Source organism: Pezoporus wallicus, unplaced genomic scaffold, assembly GCF_028554395.1.
Source record: "Pezoporus wallicus isolate ANWC-B61680 ecotype Strahan unplaced genomic scaffold, APGP_CSIRO_Pwel_v1 contig_8372, whole genome shotgun sequence".
NCBI lineage: Eukaryota > Metazoa > Chordata > Aves > Psittaciformes > Psittacidae > Pezoporus > Pezoporus wallicus.
The window spans coordinates 460,591-480,533 of NW_026640907.1; the positions used below are offsets into that span (position 1 = coordinate 460,591).

The 19,943-nt window shown below is 50.5% G+C and overlaps 1 protein-coding gene across 1 annotated transcript in view; it reads right to left on the reverse strand.

Moving 5' to 3' along the window:
• PGM2L1 (phosphoglucomutase 2 like 1) overlaps positions 1-14,099 on the reverse strand; it is a 39,671-nt gene extending 25,572 nt beyond the window's left edge. Inside the window, exon 1 of the mRNA XM_057421184.1 lies at positions 13,972-14,099. Within this exon, the coding sequence (XP_057277167.1) occupies positions 13,972-14,082 (111 nt within the window). The 5' untranslated portion in view covers positions 14,083-14,099. The remainder of the gene's footprint in view (positions 1-13,971) is intronic.
• Between the last annotated feature and the right edge of the window lie 5,844 nt (positions 14,100-19,943).

A 19,943-nucleotide genomic window follows, 5' to 3' on the forward strand; every position in this document is an offset into this window, starting at 1 on the left:
ATAAAGATGGGTGCTTCTCTGAGAAAGGCCCAGACATTTTGGATACTTGCCCTGCTCAGGAGGCAAGGGGGAAAACACCAGTAACTACTGCTCCTGAAGGGAAGTATCGCATGCCCCATTGTAACAACCACTTTCACAACCCTCCAGACTTAAGACTTTTAACTTTATTTACGAGGACCAAGAATTTTGTCAGTAAAATGCAGAGAATTGAACCAAACCTTTCCAATTACTTCTAAGTTCAGAAAGAATCCATTTTCCATGATACAGCGACTAAAGAAAGAATCATCCAAAACAGTCCTTGGGTTTACCCTTCTGAGGAAGTCAAGTCACATATTGACAGTGTCATGGTTCATAGGCAAGCCTCAGAGACATTCTCCCTTTCTGGTACCATTGTCAGTGGCTCTTACACCTCTTCACCTACACTTGCATAGCTCATTGAAGCCAAAAGCTCTATGGTGCTGTTTGTAGAGTGGGTACCGTGGTGGGGACTTGCTGCACGAGGCTGCACCAGCTCAGACCAAGGGCTGGTTAGTCCAGAACCCTGATAACAACTGTCAGCAGATGCCAAAAGACAGGAATAAGGGCAGCACAACCATGGCAGGAAGCTCAACAAAGACTTAAGGGTGATCTCAGGATTGCCTACATAGGGAGATCCTCACCTGCACAGGAAGGTTCTCTGTACAGCAAAAGGGAGATGAACACGACAAGTCAGGACAGAACACTGCTGTCATCCCTCACCTTTATCAGCTAAAACCCATGACTAAAATGAATGGCCAGCAGACAAGGAAAAAGTCTGGCTAAAGAGAAGAGTAGGAAGCAATTCCTGTGACCCAAAACCTACTCCATTTTAGAATCCCTTAGCTTCTTCCCTAAATGCAACGTTTGTCATTTCCATGCATAGAGGATTCATTTTCTCTCATACACAATTCAGCTGAGGGGGTGATTATACACGTCTGAAAGTCTTAATTCAAGTAGTTACCTTAAGGTAGGAAATACTACAACCCTGTGTTTTAAAGTCACTCGTATGCACTGCAAGGTGTGTTCTGTAGCAGGATACAGACACTGATTATATTATCAGTGTTTTCCTGAACTCTCATCACTGTCAAAGCTATGAACTTCCGAATGTACACACTGCAAATACACAGACTGGTAATCAGACCTGAGCAAACTCTTCCCTGTGAGGGTGCTGAGGTGCTGGCACAGGGTGCCCAGAGAAGCTGTGGCTGCCCCATCCCTGGCAGTGTTCAAGGCCAGGTTGGACACAGGGCCTTGGAGCAAGCTGCTCCAGTGGAAGGGGTCCCTGCCCGTGGCAGGGGTTGGGACTGGAGGAGCTTTAAGCTCCCTTCCAAACCAAGCCTGTCTGTGACTCTATGATTCACAGTTATTCAGCTGATACTGATGCTAGGAAACAATGGGACATAATAGCGAAAACCTTACTATTACCCATGATGATTAGAATTAGACAGTCATGCTTATACCCACAGCATCATCCTGGACATGCCCGAGGGGACCTAAGGGACAGAAAAAGAAGGTGAACCCAGTTTGACAAAAAAAAAACACAGTAACAGAAGAATATTGATGTGTGTCCTTTGACAACAGGTACTAACAGGGAGTGATTCACCCATAGGAGGCTGTTTTGAAAGATGCTGTTTGGATGAGTAAGGACCCATATTAGAAGGGCAGAGGAGCTGGTGCAGGGCCTGGAGCCCAAGTGTGATGGGGAAGGGCTGAGGGATCTGGGGGGTTCAGTCTGGAGAAGGCTCAGGGGGGACCTGATGGCTGCCTACAAGTGCCTGAGAGGAGGATGGAGCCAGGAGGGGCTGGGCTCTGCTCCCAAGGAACAAGGGATGGGACAAGAGGAACCGGCCTCAAGCTGCACCAGGGCAGGTTTAGATGGAGCTGAGGAACAATTCCTGCCCCAGAGGGTGCTCAGGCATTGGAACAGGCTGCCCAGGGCAGGGCTGCAGGCACCATCCCTGCAAGTGCTCACACCCCATGGAGGCGAGGCCTCAGTGCCATGGGGCAGTGGTGGCCTTGGCACTGATGGGAATGGTTGGATAGGATGAGCTTGAAGGGTTTTCCAACCTGGATGATTCCACGATTCAATAATTTATAGCACAGGGATTCTAAAGGCTCTGTGAATTCATTTGGTTATCAAGAAACTGTCTGCTGCCATCCTGTTTGGATGAGACATCTCCCAGGTCCTATAAACACAGCACAACCCAGCCAGACTTGCTGACAACACAGGGGATGTAGCAGATAAGCAACACACAGCTGTACAAAGCAGTGACTCCAGTCATGTAATAGCACAAACTGCACAAGTGCTTCTCTAAACCAGTGCTCCTTCAAGCAGGATCCCAAGGAAAGGTTAAAACGGCAAAGGGAATGTGAATGGCAAAGGTGGAGCACCCTGACATTTAAAATAGAGGTCAGCCAGCTCCAGCTCGGGCACTGCCTGCCCCAGGGCAGCCTCTGCAGCACTGGAAACAGGGAAGATCTGCAGGAGCAATGGGGAAACACAACGAGGAGAGCTGCACACCTGGAGGAGGAAAAGAATACTCATTACAGCTTGCTGCCAACTCAGAAGCACAACCTCCACAGCCTGACAACAGGCCATGAGCACCAACATGAGAGACATGGGCATTGAAAAGCAAATGAAACCATGCCTGTTCACACTTCAGATGGCTCCGAACCCAAAGCCGTCCCTCACAACCCAGCTGGAAAATGGACTACAAATGAAACAAACCCAACAAGGCACATCAAATATTCAATCCCAGAAGTAAAAAGCTTCTCTTTCAGTGTTCAGGAACAGCCAACCAGAACACAAATGAGTAATGTGAGGAGCAGCAGAGGCAAAAGGACACAAAAACCTCATTTCACACTATCATAATTCAATACTTTGTTTTGCTTTAAAATAAGGGCTATTAAATGACACAACATCATTAATGGGTTTTTAGGATACGCTGCGTTGCTTGTCTGCAAACGCAGAGTAACGTGGAGTGCATTAGAGTTTATGGCCTGGAGTTCTGCAGGTCTGAACCAAGAGTTTACTGCAACATTTCTTTTACAAATGGGTTAACATGCATTTTTGATTAAAGTCACCTTATTTATTTCCAAAGGGAAGAAAATCAGCCACAAGAGCATCCAACTAGCACTGAATTTGCTGCATGGAGACCTCTGAGTAGCTCTGAAGGGGGCTACAAGGATGCTGGGGAGGGACTCTTCATCAGGGACTGCAGTGATAGGACAAGGGGTGATGGGTTCAGACTGAAACAGGGGAAGTTCAGGTTGGAGATAAGGCAGAAGCTCTTCCCTGTGAGGGTGCTGAGGCGCTGGCACAGGGTGCCCAGAGAAGCTGTGGCTGCCCCATCCCTGGCAGTGTTCAAGGCCAGGTTGGACACAGGGGCTTGGAGCAAGCTGCTCCAGTGGAAGGGGTCCCTGCCCATGGCAGGGGTGGGAGCTGGATGAGCTTTAAGCTCCCTTCCACCCCAAACCATTCCATGATTCCATGATTTCGCTTGCTCAGGTTGCACTTGGTCAACTAAAAAAAAAAGTAAAAACCATAAGTTCCAAGTGAAGGAAGAAAGTCTCCAAGCTTCCCACAGATGACCTGAAACTCCCTGGCAACAGAAAGAAGGAATTTTCAAGCCTTGGAGTAAATTTATCCATGGTGATGATCAGTCTCACGCTCTGGGTTATGCTTTCAACAGCATTCAAAAACTGATCTCAAGACTGTTCCCACACTGTGGCACAGCACTCACTGCTTTTCCTTTTTTCTCTCTCCAAGTTGGAGCTTCAAAGCTTCAAAGCCAATGGACCCCTTCAGCTTCCTGCAGCACACTGCTTGGGCATGAAAACCATTCACCACGCTAAACAGAGACTTTAAGAGTCAGGGAGGGCTAAACGACAACGACAGCTCCCACTGTTGACATTTAACCCTGAGGAAGAACCTTTAGGATCATCAAATCCAACCACTCCCCAGCACTGCCAAGGCCACCACTGCCCCATGGCACTGAGGCCTCATCTCCACGGGGTGTGAACCCTTGCAGGGACAATGACTGTAGCCCTGCCCTGGGCAGCCTGTTCCAATGCCTGAGCACCCTCTGGGGCAGGAATTGTTCCTCAGCCCCATCTAAACCTGCCCTGGTGCAGCTTGAGGCCGTTTCCTCTTGTCCTATCTCTTGTTACGTGGCGGAAGAGACTGACTCCCATCTTCCTACAACCTCCTTTCAAGCAGTTGTGAAGAGCGATGAGATGCAATGCACTAAATGTGCAACACAATAACATTAGAGACTGGGGTTACAAAGCAGAAAGTCCAGTACACCTTTACACAAAGCATCTTCTCTGCAGTCATTAGTATCCCCACACAGCCACTCTCCACCAACTCCAACCTCCCTGTTATGTGATGCAGGAAGCACTAGGAGGGTGTATCAGATGAGTCAAACTAGGCAGCATGCCCTTGTACTTCCAAATTCCAAAGAAATATTGCCAATGCCATGCAATTCCATGACACTGAGGCAGGAGGCTTACCAGCAGCTTTAAGTAGTTCACTGGTGTATTCAGCAAATAACTGTAACAGATCACTGCTTAGCAAAGAATCTGTCAAGCTTCTGAAGCCCAAAGCAGTGCTAAATGCCCCAGCCCTGGCAGTGCTGGAGGCCAGGTTGGACACAGGGGCTTGGAGCAAGCTGCTCCAGTGGAAGGGGGTCCTGCCCATGGCAGGATGAGCTTTAAGGTCCCTTCCAACCCAAACCAGGCTGGGATTCTATGACTCTAAGCCAGATGAGGCAGCAGCCCAGTGCCAGCACCACACTCAGCTTAGAAACACAAACTGAGACAACTCAAGTGCCTGCTCTTCACCATTGCCTGGATTAGTACATCAGGAAGCTCTGTTAATCACAACACAGCAACCTAGAGTAAGCAAAAGAGAAGCCCCTTAGAGATTACCAGCTACAGTGTCTGGACAGTATATTTAATACCCTTAAACAACAGAGAGCTGCCTAAAGCTTCCTGTCTTAAGTAGAAAAACTAGGCTCTTTCATACCAAAATAGCAGTTCCTTAATAAAAGCAGTGCTCTAAGATATCCTGACAGCCCCAAGGGCTCTGACATAACCATTCAAATTCTTCTCATGGATTCAGTGATTTAAAGAGCCCACAGAATTCCGAGCTTCGCCTACAGTCAAGCAGCGTGTGGATGTCGAGGATATGAAACCAGCATTGATTCCAACACCCACCAAACACGCCACATCCCCGCACTGGTGGCCAACAAGGCTCTGTGGAAGAGCAGCTTCAGCCCCCACAGACAGAGGAGCAGCTCAGGGAATGTGATTCAGGAGCCCAGCACTGTGCCAGCGAATGCAGCATCAATACTGAGGCACAGAGGGGAGGGCAAGGGTGCTGTGGTGAGCTCAGCACCTGCAGTCATACCACACCAGTGCAACTTGTGGTCTTCCCTAGGGTCTCCCAGGTAGGGATAACCCAAGGTAGGGATAAACTTCCTCTCAGGTAGGGTTATCCCAAGGGGCTCACTGACATGTATTGGTTTCTCCTTCATAGCCCTGTGAAACTGAGCAGGGAACCATAGAATGGTTTGGGTTGGAAGGGAGCATAAGGCTCCTCCAGCTCCAACCCCTGCCACGGGCAGGGACCCCTTCCACCAGAGCAGCTTGCTCCAAGCCCCTGTGTCCAACCTGGCCTTGAACACTGCCAGGGATGGGGCAGCCACAGCTTCTCTGGGCACCCTGTGCCAGCGCCTCAGCACCCTCCCAGGGAAGAGCTTCTGCCTAAGAGCTCAGCTCAGTCTCCCCTCGGGCAGGTTCAAGCCATTCCCCTTGGCCTGGCCCTACAGGCCCTTGGTTTCTTGCAGCCCCTTTAGGCACTGGAGCTGCTCTGAGGTCTCCCTGCAGCAATATCCCAGTAACCAGGCTTCAATTGCCATCCTGCACTAGGACATTGTTAGAGAAGGGGGGAAAAAAGAAGCTGAATCCATTTCAATACCTTGACTCTGGCAGGGTCTGCCTGAGCCCAGCAGCTGGCACCATGTCTGGCAGAAGCATCCCTGACTCCCCTCAGAGAAGGGAGAGCAGGACCATTCACAGCTGCTACTGGTTTTCAAAGGATTACTAACTAGTGGACAAGGCATCTGACAAAGAGCAAGGTCCTTCCATCCCACAGAGATCAGCCTCCCAAAGGTAGGCAAAGCAGGGAAGAGGGTGAGACCCACGCACAGGCTCCCATCCTACAGCGATCCATCCTCTGCTGACAGCCAAACAGCTTTAACACACATCCAACAACACAGAGCCCCACACAGGTCAGGAGGCTGGACAAGGCAGTAATCAAGAAGCGACAGACACGATTCCTCCTGCTCTGGGTGGGGAAAGGGGTCCTGACCACTGCTGGCAGGGTGCAAGGAAGCAGCAGATAAGGTGGCAGCAGCCAGGAGGTCCCTGGAAGGAGCAGCTTGTGCTACCTGAACAGCCACTCCTGGGGACAGGAAAGGGGCAGGGAAGGCAAGAGGGGCCCTTGGCTGGTGACTGGGCTCCAGGCAGGTTTCTGACTGCAGCTCTCCCCTTGGTCCAGCGCAGTCAGAAAAGCAGCACCAGTTCCCTCAGCCTCACCTCAGAGGGCAAGTGCCCCAGCCCCTGACCATCCTGGAGCCCCTCAAACCACTTTAATCAGTACCCATCTTGTACTGGGGGGCCAAAACCAGACACAGATCTGGATGTGGGCTAACAAGTGTGGAGCAAAGGGAGACATTCCTTCCCACACTGGCCCAGGATGCTGCCAGCCTCCTCTGCTGTCAGGGAAGGCTGCTGCCCAGCATGCTGCCTACAGACTCCCTGGGGCTTTGCAGCAGAGCCCAGCCCCAGCTCACAAGGCCACAGGCAGTTCCTCTTTCCCAGCCTGTCCTCGCTGAAATGAGCTTCATGTCCACTCCCTGACCCATCTGCTTCCCTTGGGAAGAGCAGTTCTGCCCTCAACTGTTTACTTCCCAACCTGGCAGCACCTACAAACATGATGCGAGTGCCCTCACACATTAATCTGCCATTTTAAGATGTAAATTTGGGAAGCATTCTTCTTGTTTTAAGAGTTTTGAGGCTTGCCACTGGATACGTGGGAAGCAGAGCGCAACCAGAGGTCAGGCAATGTCTTCCTATCCTGTTTCAAGTACATCCAAGGAGTCCTCTCATCCTCACGGAGCAGGGTTTGCATTACTGAGGAGCTGGGAGGAAAGAGAATGGGAGAACCTCTCCTTCAGTACTTCAGCTTCACAGTCACGGAGAAGAAACATGAAACACTTGGGACAGAGACAGGCTAGGGCATGTGTTAGAGCTCAGATGTAGTTCTGCACTTTATAGAACACCAGAAAATAAGTCCTGCATTATTTTTCCTATATAATTATTATACTATTACAGATGCATGCCATCTCTAGAGAGCTGGTACTACAACCTTATAAAACGGGGGGGTTGGCAAGTTACCTGTTTTGTCTCCGACTTCAGTTCTCAGGCAGGAGCTTCATATAACTTGTGTAAGTGGTCTCGTGGCATTAAACTTTAAAGTTGTTATAATGGCTTTTAAGGAGAGGGAAGAGAATGAGCTAGATGCAACATAGACATTAAGCAAATAAAGATTTACTGCCTCAATCAGATGTAGGGCAGAACTGTGGGGTCACATCCTGCACCAGTTGAGATCCTCCAACATCAACGTGTTTAAAGCAGTCTTTGAGCTTTCATTGAACAAAATACATATATATATATTCTGCTAAATTCAGTGTAATGCTGCTTCATCCTCAGTTTCCATGTTTTGCAGTCACCTGCTGAGCTAGAATTAGACTCCTTTTGTAGCTCATCAGGATACATAATCAGAAACAACTGGAGAATTAAAGCACAAGGACATTAGCTGAGTATCCCTTACTGGTCCTTTCATTCCCAATCATGTTAATAACATGTACTTACTGCCGGAGTTGGGTTTCAAAGCTAATCCTGTCAAAGTAAGCAGCAGTTCACAACTCTCACTGCAATCATTTTCTGCTTTACAAACACTTTGCATGCAGCCAGGAAGGGAAGGAAAGGGTCTCAAATTTGCTTAGAATTCAGCAGATTTGACAGCAGCTTTTGGGTTTTAGTCAGCAATTGATTTAAGCCTCTTTTTAAATGAGATCAGCGTTAGTTCCTAAGATCCAAACACATCAGAGCATCTATTTGTAGGCAGTCCCAATGAAGAACAGAGCACTGTTCATGGCCTAGCTAATCCCTACATACCCAACGTAACACCAGCAGTGGCACTTGCATCAAGTTCTCATTTCCAATTTCTCTTAGAAATTGTAGGTTCTCATTTCCTCTTGTTAGGCAAGAAACGACTGGTTTATACTCAGCAACTGCATCAACATTTTAATGTCAAAATCAGTTGGGCAACTGCAGGCAAGCAGTTACAGAGACCAGTTACTGTGGTGGGAGAAGGAATGGTGATGGAGTGAACCACAGCCTCTACACATGGCTGTAGGTGCTGTATTGCATAGAATCATGCCATGGTTTGGGTTGAAGGGACCTTAAAGCTCATCTAGTTCCCACCCCTGCCATGGGCAGGGACCCCTTCCACTGGAGCAGCTTGCTCCAAGCCCCTGTGTCCAACCTGGCCTTGAACACTGCCAGGGATGGGGCAGCCACAGCTTCTCTGGGCACCCTGTGCCAGCGCCTCAGCACCCTCCCAGGGAAGAGCTTCTGCCTAAGAGCTCAGCTCAGTCTCCCCTCGGGCAGGTTCAAGCCATTCCCCTTGGCCTGGCCCTACAGGCCCTTGTCCCAAGCCCTTCTCCAGCTTCCCTGCAGCCCCTTCAGGCACTAGGGCTGCTCTAAGGTGTCTTCTTAAGGAGCATTCTCTTCTCCAGGCTGACCCAGCCCAGCTCCCTCAGCCTGTCTTCACACCCAAAAGGTAGAAGGCTCCCTACGTGACATCCCTTGTCTCTGCCAACTCACTGGGAATACATGTACAATGCAAGTTTATCTTCTTCTGTTTCATTTCCATATCCTGGTCCCACAGTGAGCCACACCACCTCCACAACAGTTGGCTGCTTCTGGTAGGGAGCCAGGCTGAAAGACCATTTTAGGTACAGTCTACATCCATTCTGCCTGTTTGGAGTGCCTCGTGGAATAGTTTTGCTTTGTGCACCAAAACCAGTCCTCAAATACTGTCTCCTAAGGCCCTGCACCTCCCCTGTACATTGCACAACCCATATATACCAGGCTTAAGTCTTCACACTAACAAAACCATCACTCCACCAGCACTTGGAACTAACAGCAGTGATGTGCTCCTGTGGCAGGGAGGCTGCATGGACCATAGAGATGGGCCTCAGCCAAGCACCATGGAGCATTAACAGTGAGCATCCACTCTGGAGGATGTGAAGCCACAAGCAGTGTGACTTGCAGCCACACTCCACTGTAGAAAGCACACACACCCCACACTGCTGATGTGCTGCTTCCCTCAGAGAAGGGGACAGGAACATCACACCAGCTTTTCAGGAATGCTAAAACCTGGAAATCCTTATCTCTGAGGAAGAATGGTAAAAAAAGCTCTGAACTAGCAATGCTCTGATTAGGAAGATCCTGAGAAAGACCAAACACTGATTGCAAGAGGAGCAGCAAGCAGAAGCACAGCTCAAACTCTGCTGATTTAATTCAGTGGCTCAGTGTAGAGAATAGGAAGAGGCAGGCAAAAAGCAGGTCACATCACTGTGCTGTTCATCACTTACATTTATAAACACAGAGGTACCCAATACAGGGAAATCCCATACTATCCAAAGCAAACCTTAATTCTCAAGTCTTATTTCTGACTCTCACGGTTAAAAGTCTGCATGCACAGAACAGCAACACCCTTTCCCACTTCCATAAGAACACCATAGACAGCATACAGCTTATTTATCAATATAGCATCAGTAGACAGTATTACTGTGAAGTACAAGTTTCAAAACCATCCTGATGGACTTTCTATAGCTTAAAACCTTAGAACAGCACTGAAGGACAGTCTTTGTGTTATTTCAGAGCTCCACAAAATGGTTGTACCAGCATCAGGTTTGTGTCCCTGTTTACCCAGAATCAACTACTTCAAGTATTCAGTTTTATCTTCAATGTTTTAGTATTAGTGCTTGCCAATTCCTAGACTTCATTTCCCCATTTTTAGTCTTAAATAATCACTTAAAAGGTCTTCAGATAAAAATACCACAAGTTGAATAACAGGAGCAGCTTACTGGTCTCTAACTACCAAGTCCATTTCCTCTTGAAAGTCACACGCATCTTAAAAAGCCACTTAAAAGCATCCTAAAAGCCACTTTTCCGTCTTAAAAGTCACAAGAACAACAAGAACACCGAGGAGCGCTTCAAAACAAAGCCCTGAAACCAGCCAAGCCACACTGTCAGCAAGCAGGAAGCTATTCATGCTCTGACAATGAGGCCATGAATTAGTAAAGTGAAAGTACAGTGAAAGGGGCCTGTACAAACAGCACCTCGAGAACCAATTCAAGTTTTCCCCTCCATGTGATGCTCTGTGCCTTTGACAACCACATAGCATCCCTTTTTCCCCCACCCCATACACTCCACAACAGCCCAGGAACAGTCTGTGTACAAACACTCCTCCAGATCCCTGTTGGAGATGGGTAAAGCTACACTGCCCTGAGCACACAAAGGGAACCAGAGCCTCGTCAGTGATCTCAAAAGGGCAATGAATAAACCAGCAGCCAACAGCTTGGGCTGAGGCTCCAGTCTTGCACACTGAGGACTTACTGGGGGAAAGCAGAGGGCACCCATCAGTTACTCTGACTTGAAGGCAAAGCTGTAGATCTTTCTTTGGGATCAGGTTTTTCATTAAGTAGATGGGGATCTTGGGGGCTTTTCAGCCTGGAGAAGAGAAGCTGTGTTGAGACCTCAGAGCAGCTTCCAGTGTCTGAAGGGGGCTACAAGGATGCTGGGGAGGGACTCTTCATCAGGGACTGCAGTGATAGGACAAGGGGTGATGGGTTCAAACTGAAACAGGGGAAGTTCAGGTTGGAGATAAGGCAGAAGCTCTTCCCTGTGAGGGTGTTGAGGCGCTGGCACAGGGTGCCCAGAGAAGCTGTGGCTGCCCCATCTCTGGCAGTGTTCAAGGCCAGGTTGGACACAGGGGCTTGGAGCAAGCTGCTCTATGGAAGGGGTCCCTGCCCGTGGCAGGGGTTGGAGCTGGAGGAGCTTTAAGGTCCCTTCCAACCCAAACCACTCTGGGATTCTACCTTAATCATCCTGGTCACTCCCACCAGGTGCTGAGCCAGTACCTGACCCCTAACTTGCACCAAAACCTCCTCTGCTTCAGCATACAACAGATGCTCAGCTGCTCCACGGAGCACACCTCATTTCCATGCCACTCTGTAGTTAAACCTTGCCACTCTATAAAATAAGACAAGCACATAAAGTCATTACTACAACCAAGGTCCAAAACTCTAACATTTGCTCTGAAGAAAGGTTTTATTGGGGATAACTGCTCCAACACAGCTTTCCACAGGAGCCAAACTCCTTTAGAAGCATCAAGGCAGAGGTGGAAGGACAATAGGAAAGTTAGGGAGTGGATTAAGAGGAATTAAAGGGAAAATAAACAGAACAATGACTAATTGTTGACATAGTTTACCAATGAGGATCAACCACAAGGAGGGTGCCTTGTGCCTCCAGGCCTGTCTCAAAGACAAGAGTGAACACACAGCAATTAATGAGAGAATGGGAAAAGAGGGAGATTTAATTACTGAGCTTCCTTTAAACCAGTTGCCAAGAGGCACTAATGATGATGCACGACAGAGGTGGGAGAGGAAGAAAGCAGAAGGACCATCATCTGGTCAGGTTTCTTCCACCCACGGCCCAGCCTGGAAGCAGTTATGGTTTAACAAGAGGTTAGCACACAAAACCCCATCCAAAAGGATGGAAACACAGCTCTATTCATTAATTACAGCAAGTAATTTTCAATTAAGTTAGAGGACAAAAGCTCCCCACAGCAAAATACTGCTGTGAATGTAGTGCATGGATTTTTGCCTTGCTCAGAGGCTCAGGAAGCTGGTGGGAGGGGAAAATAATCCCTCCTCATGCCATACTTTGTTAGTTGGCCTTGCTCCCCTGCCCCAAAACACCTTCACCTCTTGTTTCCATCCTCTACAGAGTGACTGCAAGTGCTTCAGAACCAGGCAGTGTAGCCCTCACTGTAGAACCCCCAGTGTGTGCCCCTGCTGGAGCATCCAGTCCTCCTTCTTCAGGTGATTTTGAACACTCAAAATCCACAGAAACTCTCTTTAACATCTCTCCAAGTAGTAAGTTCAATAGTGCAGGTCATGATTGTCACCTAGGGGAGCAAGGGTAAGCAGGTGCCATCAACCCTACTCTTCAGTTTGTATTTTCTTGGTTAATTTTAGCCTTAGAAGGAGCTACAGAAACAGTTAAATTTCACTAATCTGGTTTTAATCCAAGTATTTTCCCCAGTAACCTTCCTATTAAAAATGTGTAAGTTCTCAGAGGAGACCTTATCCATGTGTCAGGAGTTAAAGGGGGGCTACAGAGAACACAGAGACTCCCTTTTGTCAAGGAGTCCCACGAATAGACTGGAGGTGATGGGCACAAGCTCCTCCTGGGGAGATTCCCACTGGACACAAGAGGGTTTTCTCCCCCAATGAGAACAATGCAGCCATTGGAGTAACCTCCCCAGGGAAGTGGTGACTCCCCAGCATTGGGCACCGTTAAGATGGGGCTGCACAGGGTGCTGGGCATCCAGTCTGGGTCATGCTTTGCCTGGAAAGTCTGGACCAGATGATCCTTGAGGTCTCTTCCAACCTGGAATTCTGGGATTCTTCTACTCCATACATTTTGAGGACAAACATACATTAAGCTGCTTTAAAAAAGACCCACCAACCTTTCAATCCACCAAACCCCCCCCACATTTACCGGAGCTCAGTCCACATTACCAAGTCTATTATCAGGAATGCTATTTCCTTCTTCCACTCCTTCCCTCCCCCGTGCCCCTATTCCCAGCTATTTCCACGACAGCAGCTCTGAGCACAGAACACGCAGATGGCAAGTGCTGATTCCTGCACAAACGAAGGGAGAGAGCAGATTCCCAAGCAGCATAAAGCCCATCTAAGGGCCAACAGAGAGCTCACTTGTAGCCCTCCTGCTTCGAGCCCGACAAGACTGAACAAGGGGGAAACAGGATAAACACACTGATAACCACTCTCCGTAAAGTAAAAGGGAAAAAAGCAGGAAAGCAGCCACATAAAGCCACTGTTTGTTGACCCTCCTCCATCTCCCAAGGTATTTTTAAAGTACAAGCCATGATGTTTGGGCAAACGAGCTGGGAAATAGAAGTAACCCTTCCAACACCGTATTAATGTTCTCGTTATTATTATGGCCTCAGGTTTGCTTTGGATGGGTTAATGGGAGCTAACAGAGCCTGCAGCCCTCCTGACACCCTGATGAGGATGGCAAGGGAAGGCGTATGGCAGAATACCCGCCTCTAAAGCCTGCTTCTTTGTAAGGGATGGCGTTCAAGCAGGACAGAAAACACAGCCACGCCATTTGCCTCCAACAGCATCAAACCACCCTGAAACGAGGTTACACGAGACCACGCCGATGTCTTCACGGAGGAGCAGGAGCAACACGAAGCAGGTGCCGTGCTCCATGTGGCAGCGAGATGACATCACCCCATCAGGTACAGCCCTGGGGGGGGGGCCGCTTGCCTCACCCTTCCCCTCTCCCAGGGTACGGAATTCCCAGCCCCGGCAGCACGGCGACATCGGGGTGGTTATTTCCCAAAGCCACCCCTCAACCCCAACCCCAGGGGAAAGGGCGAGGAAGAAGGGGCCAAACACCGCGCTCAGCACCGGCGATGGAACGCGCTGGAAACCAAAAGGACCGGGTGTAACGGAGGCGATCCCGCTGCACCCCCCCCGCCCCAAAACCCCACCACACACCCACCTTGTCCCAGCTCAGCCACTGCCACACCGCCTTGTCCAGCTGCGCGTCGCCGGTGCTGGGGGCGATGAGCACGTTGGAGTTCACATCCCCGGGGGCTCCGCACTCGCCCATGTCGCCGTCCGCAGGGGTGGAAGGAAAGAGGGGGGACAACAACGGCGGCTTCGCTTCTTTCACTCCGCCGCGGCACCGCGCATCCCCTGAGGGGAGGGAAGAGCGATGCCGGTGCCGCGGTGCCGGGGGGAAGCGGGGAGCACCCGCTATTTACCTCAGGGTAACGGCGCCTGCAATGCATGATGGGAAATGTAGTCCGAGTGACGCCGCGAACCGCCGAGGGGTGGCGGGAGAGAACTACAACTCCCGGCATCCCTTGCGGCGCGCCGCTTTCGCCTCGGGCTGAGGGAAGCGGGCTGCGCTGAGGGGAGCGGGTTCGCTTCCCTCAGTGATGTCTGCTGCGGGGGGTCCTGCTTCTCCGGCCGCGTTCCCTCGCCGGGAGCCCCGTCTCTCCCCGCAGAGGTCCCGGCTCCCCCGCGGTGGTGGCACTGGACCCAGGGGCCGGCAGCCGTCGAGTGTCACAGAGCGCTTGGCCCTCAGGGGGCCTGAGCAGGGTCAGGGTGGAGGCAGAGGGCTGGATGGAGGCTCCCTCCTTTTGCTTGGTGCAGACCGAAAGTGCACGTTGTACCTCTTAACACCCGCTCTAACAGGCGCTCCGTGCCTCCTGGTGATCTACGTGAGGAAGAGCTGAAAACCTCCCTGGTTCTGCTTCAGCCTCCGAGGCAGCTTTCATGCTCCCGAGCGCGTCTCTTCACTCTGAAAGGGTAATGGAAGCAGCACAGCCCCAGGGGAAGAGCTTCTTGTTCAGAAGCGTCTCCAGCTGGGCTTCGGAAGCGATTCAGTTTCCATTAGGAGAAAAATCACAATCCCCCATCTCCCTGCCCAGGCTGCAGCAGTTCTACTTGAACTGCGCTGAGCGGAAGACCATGGTGGTGACCACATCCCGCAGAGCATCCTCATCCCGCACAGCATCCTCATCCCAAAGCCCATCCTCATCCCGCAGAGCACCATTATCCTGCAGTGCATCCTCACCCTGCAGCACATCCTCATCCCACAAAGCACCCTCATCCCGCAGAGCATCCTTATTTTAGATAGGATACAAGGAAGAAGTTCTTTCCTGTGAGGGTGCTGAGGCACTGGAATGGGTTGCCCAAGGAGGTTGTGAATGCTCCATCTCTGGCAGCGTTCAAGGCCAGGTTGGACAGAGCCTTGGGTGTCATGGTTCAGTGTGAGGTGTCCCTGCCTAAGGCAGGGGGCTGGAACTGGATGATCTTAAGGTCCTTTCCAACCCAAACTATTCTATGATTCTATCCTTATCCCACAGAGCACCTTTATCCTGCAGCACATCCTCATCCTGCAGCGGATCCTCATCCCACAGAGCATCCTCATCCCGCAGCGCATCCTTATCCCACAGAGCATCCTCATCCCGTTGCAGATCCTCTTGTAGGTTGCCATAGTGACAGCAAGCACTGCAGAGGGATGCAAGGATTTGGGAAGATGGGCAGAAAGCAGTGGGACTGCTGCCCAGGGGATGCTGGATGTGAAGGGAGGGATGAAATGCCTGGGTTGTGAGCACCACAGGCTCTTTGGCGAGGTGGAAAGAGAAACTCAAGGGAGAATGAGATGTAATGGATAGATAACAAACATGGGGGGAGGTGGCTTGGGGTACCCAACCAGCATAGCACACAGTTAAAAACTGTACATATATAGAAGAGAATGACCCATCATCAGGAAGCTTAGAAATCTCAATGTAACATCTCCCCCCTTCAAAGCTCTCTGGTCCATGTCCTGAAGGGACTTCTTTCTTGTCTGCAGACACAAACAAATCCTCTGGTCCAGAGCTCTGACTCAGGTGTGGGGAAATGAATCCTTAAATTGGTCCCTTGCGGTAAGTTACTGATAAAAGTCAAGAGAAGGTAAAGATAAGAAGGAAAGAAGCCAAGGTAAGTCTTCTGTTATCTCTAAAGGACTCTTAAGGTTGTTTCTGGTACAGAAGAAGAGTCTGGATGCTGATAGAGTGAGGAAATGAGGCGGAATAGATGACTTAAACACATTATTCCAGATCTCAGGATAGCTGACAAGGGTTTCTTCTGCAGTGGATTTGCACCTGAGAGTCAGCGGGAGGCGCAGCACCTGCTTTTCATCCCTTTGCTGCTCTTTTCTCCTCCTTTGTGGTGTGTCTTCAAGGAAAGAAGGTAAAGCCCAGTATAACAGGAGCTCCAGCCCCTAAAACCTTCGTTATCCCCTCCAAAAAGGGACAATGGGCATGTTAAATGCTTCTCCAAAGGGCATTTCTTACAAAAGCTCTGTAGCTATTTGGAAAGGCAGTAAGAGATGCTGTTGAAATGAAACTTCACACTTGAAACGCTTCAATTCTTGCCTCTTTTTTTCCCTTCTATGTGCCTAATGAAAGCTTTAACTCATCCTGAATGGTGATATTTTTTGCCATCAGAGTAGAAAGGCTCTTTCTGTACATGAAACCTTGACCCTCATGAGGTGCTTTCACGCCGTGCCCACACCCTGTGTTATCAGCTATGATTAAAAGCTATGATTTCCCCTTCTGATAACAGTAGAATGATCATTCTTTCAGATGTCAATGCTTCTTCTATGATTATATCCCTGAGGAGCAGATAAACCAGCCTTATAGAGGATAAAAGTCTAAGCCTGTAATTTCTTTACTGGGAATAACCAGAGCGTGGAGGGTTTAAAACGTCTCAGAATCCCCCCAGTGCATCCAAAGTCAGGATGAGCTGGCTTCCAGATCCTTCCCCATGGGAGGACTTCGGTTAGTAAGCTCCGAGGCACCACAGTGCATACAGCAGATGCCAGACAGCTCGAGCAGCTCCAGAGCAAGGCAAGCATCTAAAGATTATAGCTGATAGGACTTAGATGGTGCTTGTGGAGATTTGCTGTGTTTACCTGGAGAAAACACCAACCCCAGAGGAGATGAGGAGAAGACAATCAAGTCTGATGTATCTGAGGGTTAGTGAGCCACCTGAAGAGCTTTTAAAGCTGATTCTGTTGCTGCAGGAAGGTTAAACTGAGTCCCATGTGCTTTTGTGCTGGCGCAGAGAGCAATAGGGAAGAAGCTGGTGGGACTGGACTGTGCTGTGGCACGGCACATCATGGCTCTGCTGGGCACTCTGGCTTCATTGCAGAGCCTCCCATGCTGACCATGCCTGTTGCCAGCAGAAATCTCTATTTTCATCTATTACTGAGGGCAAAATTTGCTGTGGAGGAAAGGCAGGACATAGGGACTGCATGTGCAGGTGAAGGAAAGGCAACATTTCCAAGCCCTCACCCTCATGTATCATAGGGTCTAATGCAGGCAGGGCACGCTCAGAGCAAACAGAGCAGCAGCAAACAGTCTCAGGGCAAAAACTGCAGGAGAGGACACATTGCCCGTGATGAACAGGAGCCGGGCTGGGAGGAGAAGGGCTGACAGGCTGCTGGCAACCACCGGCTCGTGTGCCGGGAGCTGCCAGAGCCAGTGGGGACCATGGCAGGGCTCAGCTGCACGGAATGGCTTCTTCCTAGCTCAAACGAGCGTGTGCAGCCACATACACACACACTGCTCCTGCTGTCAAGGGAGGGACCAACCCTCTGGGCTGCTGTGGGCCACATGTAGCAAAATGCAGCTATGAAATGGCAAATGACTGACTGAGCCTGATGCTGCGAGGGCTGGAGCAGCTCTGCTCTGGAGCCAGGCTGAGAGAGCTGGGCTGGGGCAGCCTGGAGAAGAGAAGGCTCCTGAAGGGGAGACCTGAGAGCAGCTCCAGTGCCTGAAGGGGATGCAGGGAAGCTGGAGAGGGGTTTGGGACAAGGGCCTGTAGGGCCAGGCCAAGGGGAATGGCTTGAACCTGCCGGAGGGGAGACTGAGCTGAGCTCTTAGGCAGAAGCTCTTCCCTGGGAGGGTGCTGAGGTGCTGGCCCAGGGTGCCCAGAGAAGCTGTGGCTGCCCCATCCCTGGCAGTGTTCAAGGCCAGGTTGGACACAGGGGCTTGGAGCAAGCTGCTCCAGTGGAAGGGGTCCCTGCCCGTGGCAGGGGTTGGAGCTGGAGGAGCTTTAAGCTTCCTTCATCCCAAACCAGTCTGGGATTCTGTAATTAGATATTCATTAGTGACACATCACTCCTGTTTGGGATTTGCAGTCCTACAGTGTGGGGGTAAAGAGCATGTCCATCCTCCTTTGCAGGATTAAATGTATCCTTCCTCCTATCAAGGTTGGGTTTGCAGCATCACAGTATCACACCCCTGAATAGTGATGCATATATTTGTTCTCACCAACGTGTTTCATGTTGTTTTTCCACAGAAGGAAGACTAAACATGCCTTGCTGTCACCATACAGTGGCATTAAATGTCTCTACAGTCACATTAGCTCCTCAGTGATCTGCTTCTGCATACCAAATCCTCACCCACCACAAACTGGATTAGCTCTGTCTATCACACCATTCTACCCAGCCCTGCACCGGGAGCCTCAGGCCTCAACCCACCCAGTACAGTGTTTCCATGGCAATTTTGCCTCACAGTTTATCCAGATCCCTGCAAACAGCCCAGGGCTCCCATGGTATTTCAGGTTGTTTCTCTGCCCCTGCTTTGTGCAGTGAGCTGTGGCCAGGAGGGATGAACCCAGCTCATCCTTCCAGCTCTCTGCAGGCACTGCGCTTGTCCTTGCTCTGCAGCACAGCTTCTGTGTTATTAGTTATGTACCCTGAGCACCCCTGCTCTCCTCTCGGGTCACCTGGAAATAACACAGGTATTCCTTCCATGCCTTCCATTCCCCTCTCTCAGAGCAATGTATTGCCAGACTACGCTGTAGGCAGCAGTGACATCCCTGCCACTTGACAGCACAGGGAGGGGTGGGTGCGTTTGGGAGCCTGAATGCTGTTTTAAATCCAATCTGGGGCCCAAGCAGCCAAAAGTACTTTGTCCAGCACTGATTACATGCTCCTTGGCTTCCTCTGGAGCATAACACCCTAAATACCCACACTCTGCCACTCTGCTCTGGTGAGACCCCACTTGCAGCACTGTGTGCAGTTCTGGGGTCCTCAACATAAGGACATGGGTTCAGAGGAGATCACAAGGATGCTCAGGATGGAGCTAGGCTGAGAACACTGGGGCTGTTGAGCCTGGAGAAAAGAAGGCTGTGTTGAGACCTCAGAGCAGCTTCCAGTGTGTGAAGGGGGCTGCAAGGATGCTGGGGAGGGACTCTTCATCAGGGACTGCAGTGATAGGACAAGGGGTGATGGGTTCAAACTGAAACAGGGGAAGTTCAGGTTGGAGATAAGGCAGAAGCTCTTCCCTGTGAGGGTGCTGAGGCGCTGGCACAGGGTGCCCAGAGAAGCTGCGGCTGCCCCATTCCTGGCAGTGTTCAAGGCCAGGTTGGACACAGGGGCTTGGAACAAGCTGCTCTAGTGGAAGAGGTCCCTGCCCGTGGCAGGGGTTGGAGCTGGATGGGCTTTAAGCTCCCTTCCAACCCAAACCACTCTGGGATTCTATGACTTTAAATACCCACACAGCTCAGAGACACGGGAAACCCTCCTCCCGCAGCCCAAAGGCTGGGCAGCGAGCAGCTCTCCTCCCCATTCACGCACTCTCAGCTCTCTGGTTCCCAGACCCCACCACAACAAACACAGATGGTGAGATCCTCCCCAGCACCCAGCTTGGAGCCAAACCTGCACCAGGAGTCCAATTCTGTCACAGGCACGTGCCTGAGGCAGCAGCTCAGAGCCAGGAAGCAGAGAGGAACTGAGCCTTATCACCTCTTCCCACCCTCATCTTTTGTCCTAGCTGATAAAGCCATATTATAGGCTCCAGTGACTAAGTATTTAATCTAGTTCTCAATCAAGTACTGCTTGTAGGGGCTGAGTAACACAGCGGGTGTAGGTGCAGGGAAGCTGGGGTGAGCATCTCAATCCCCAGC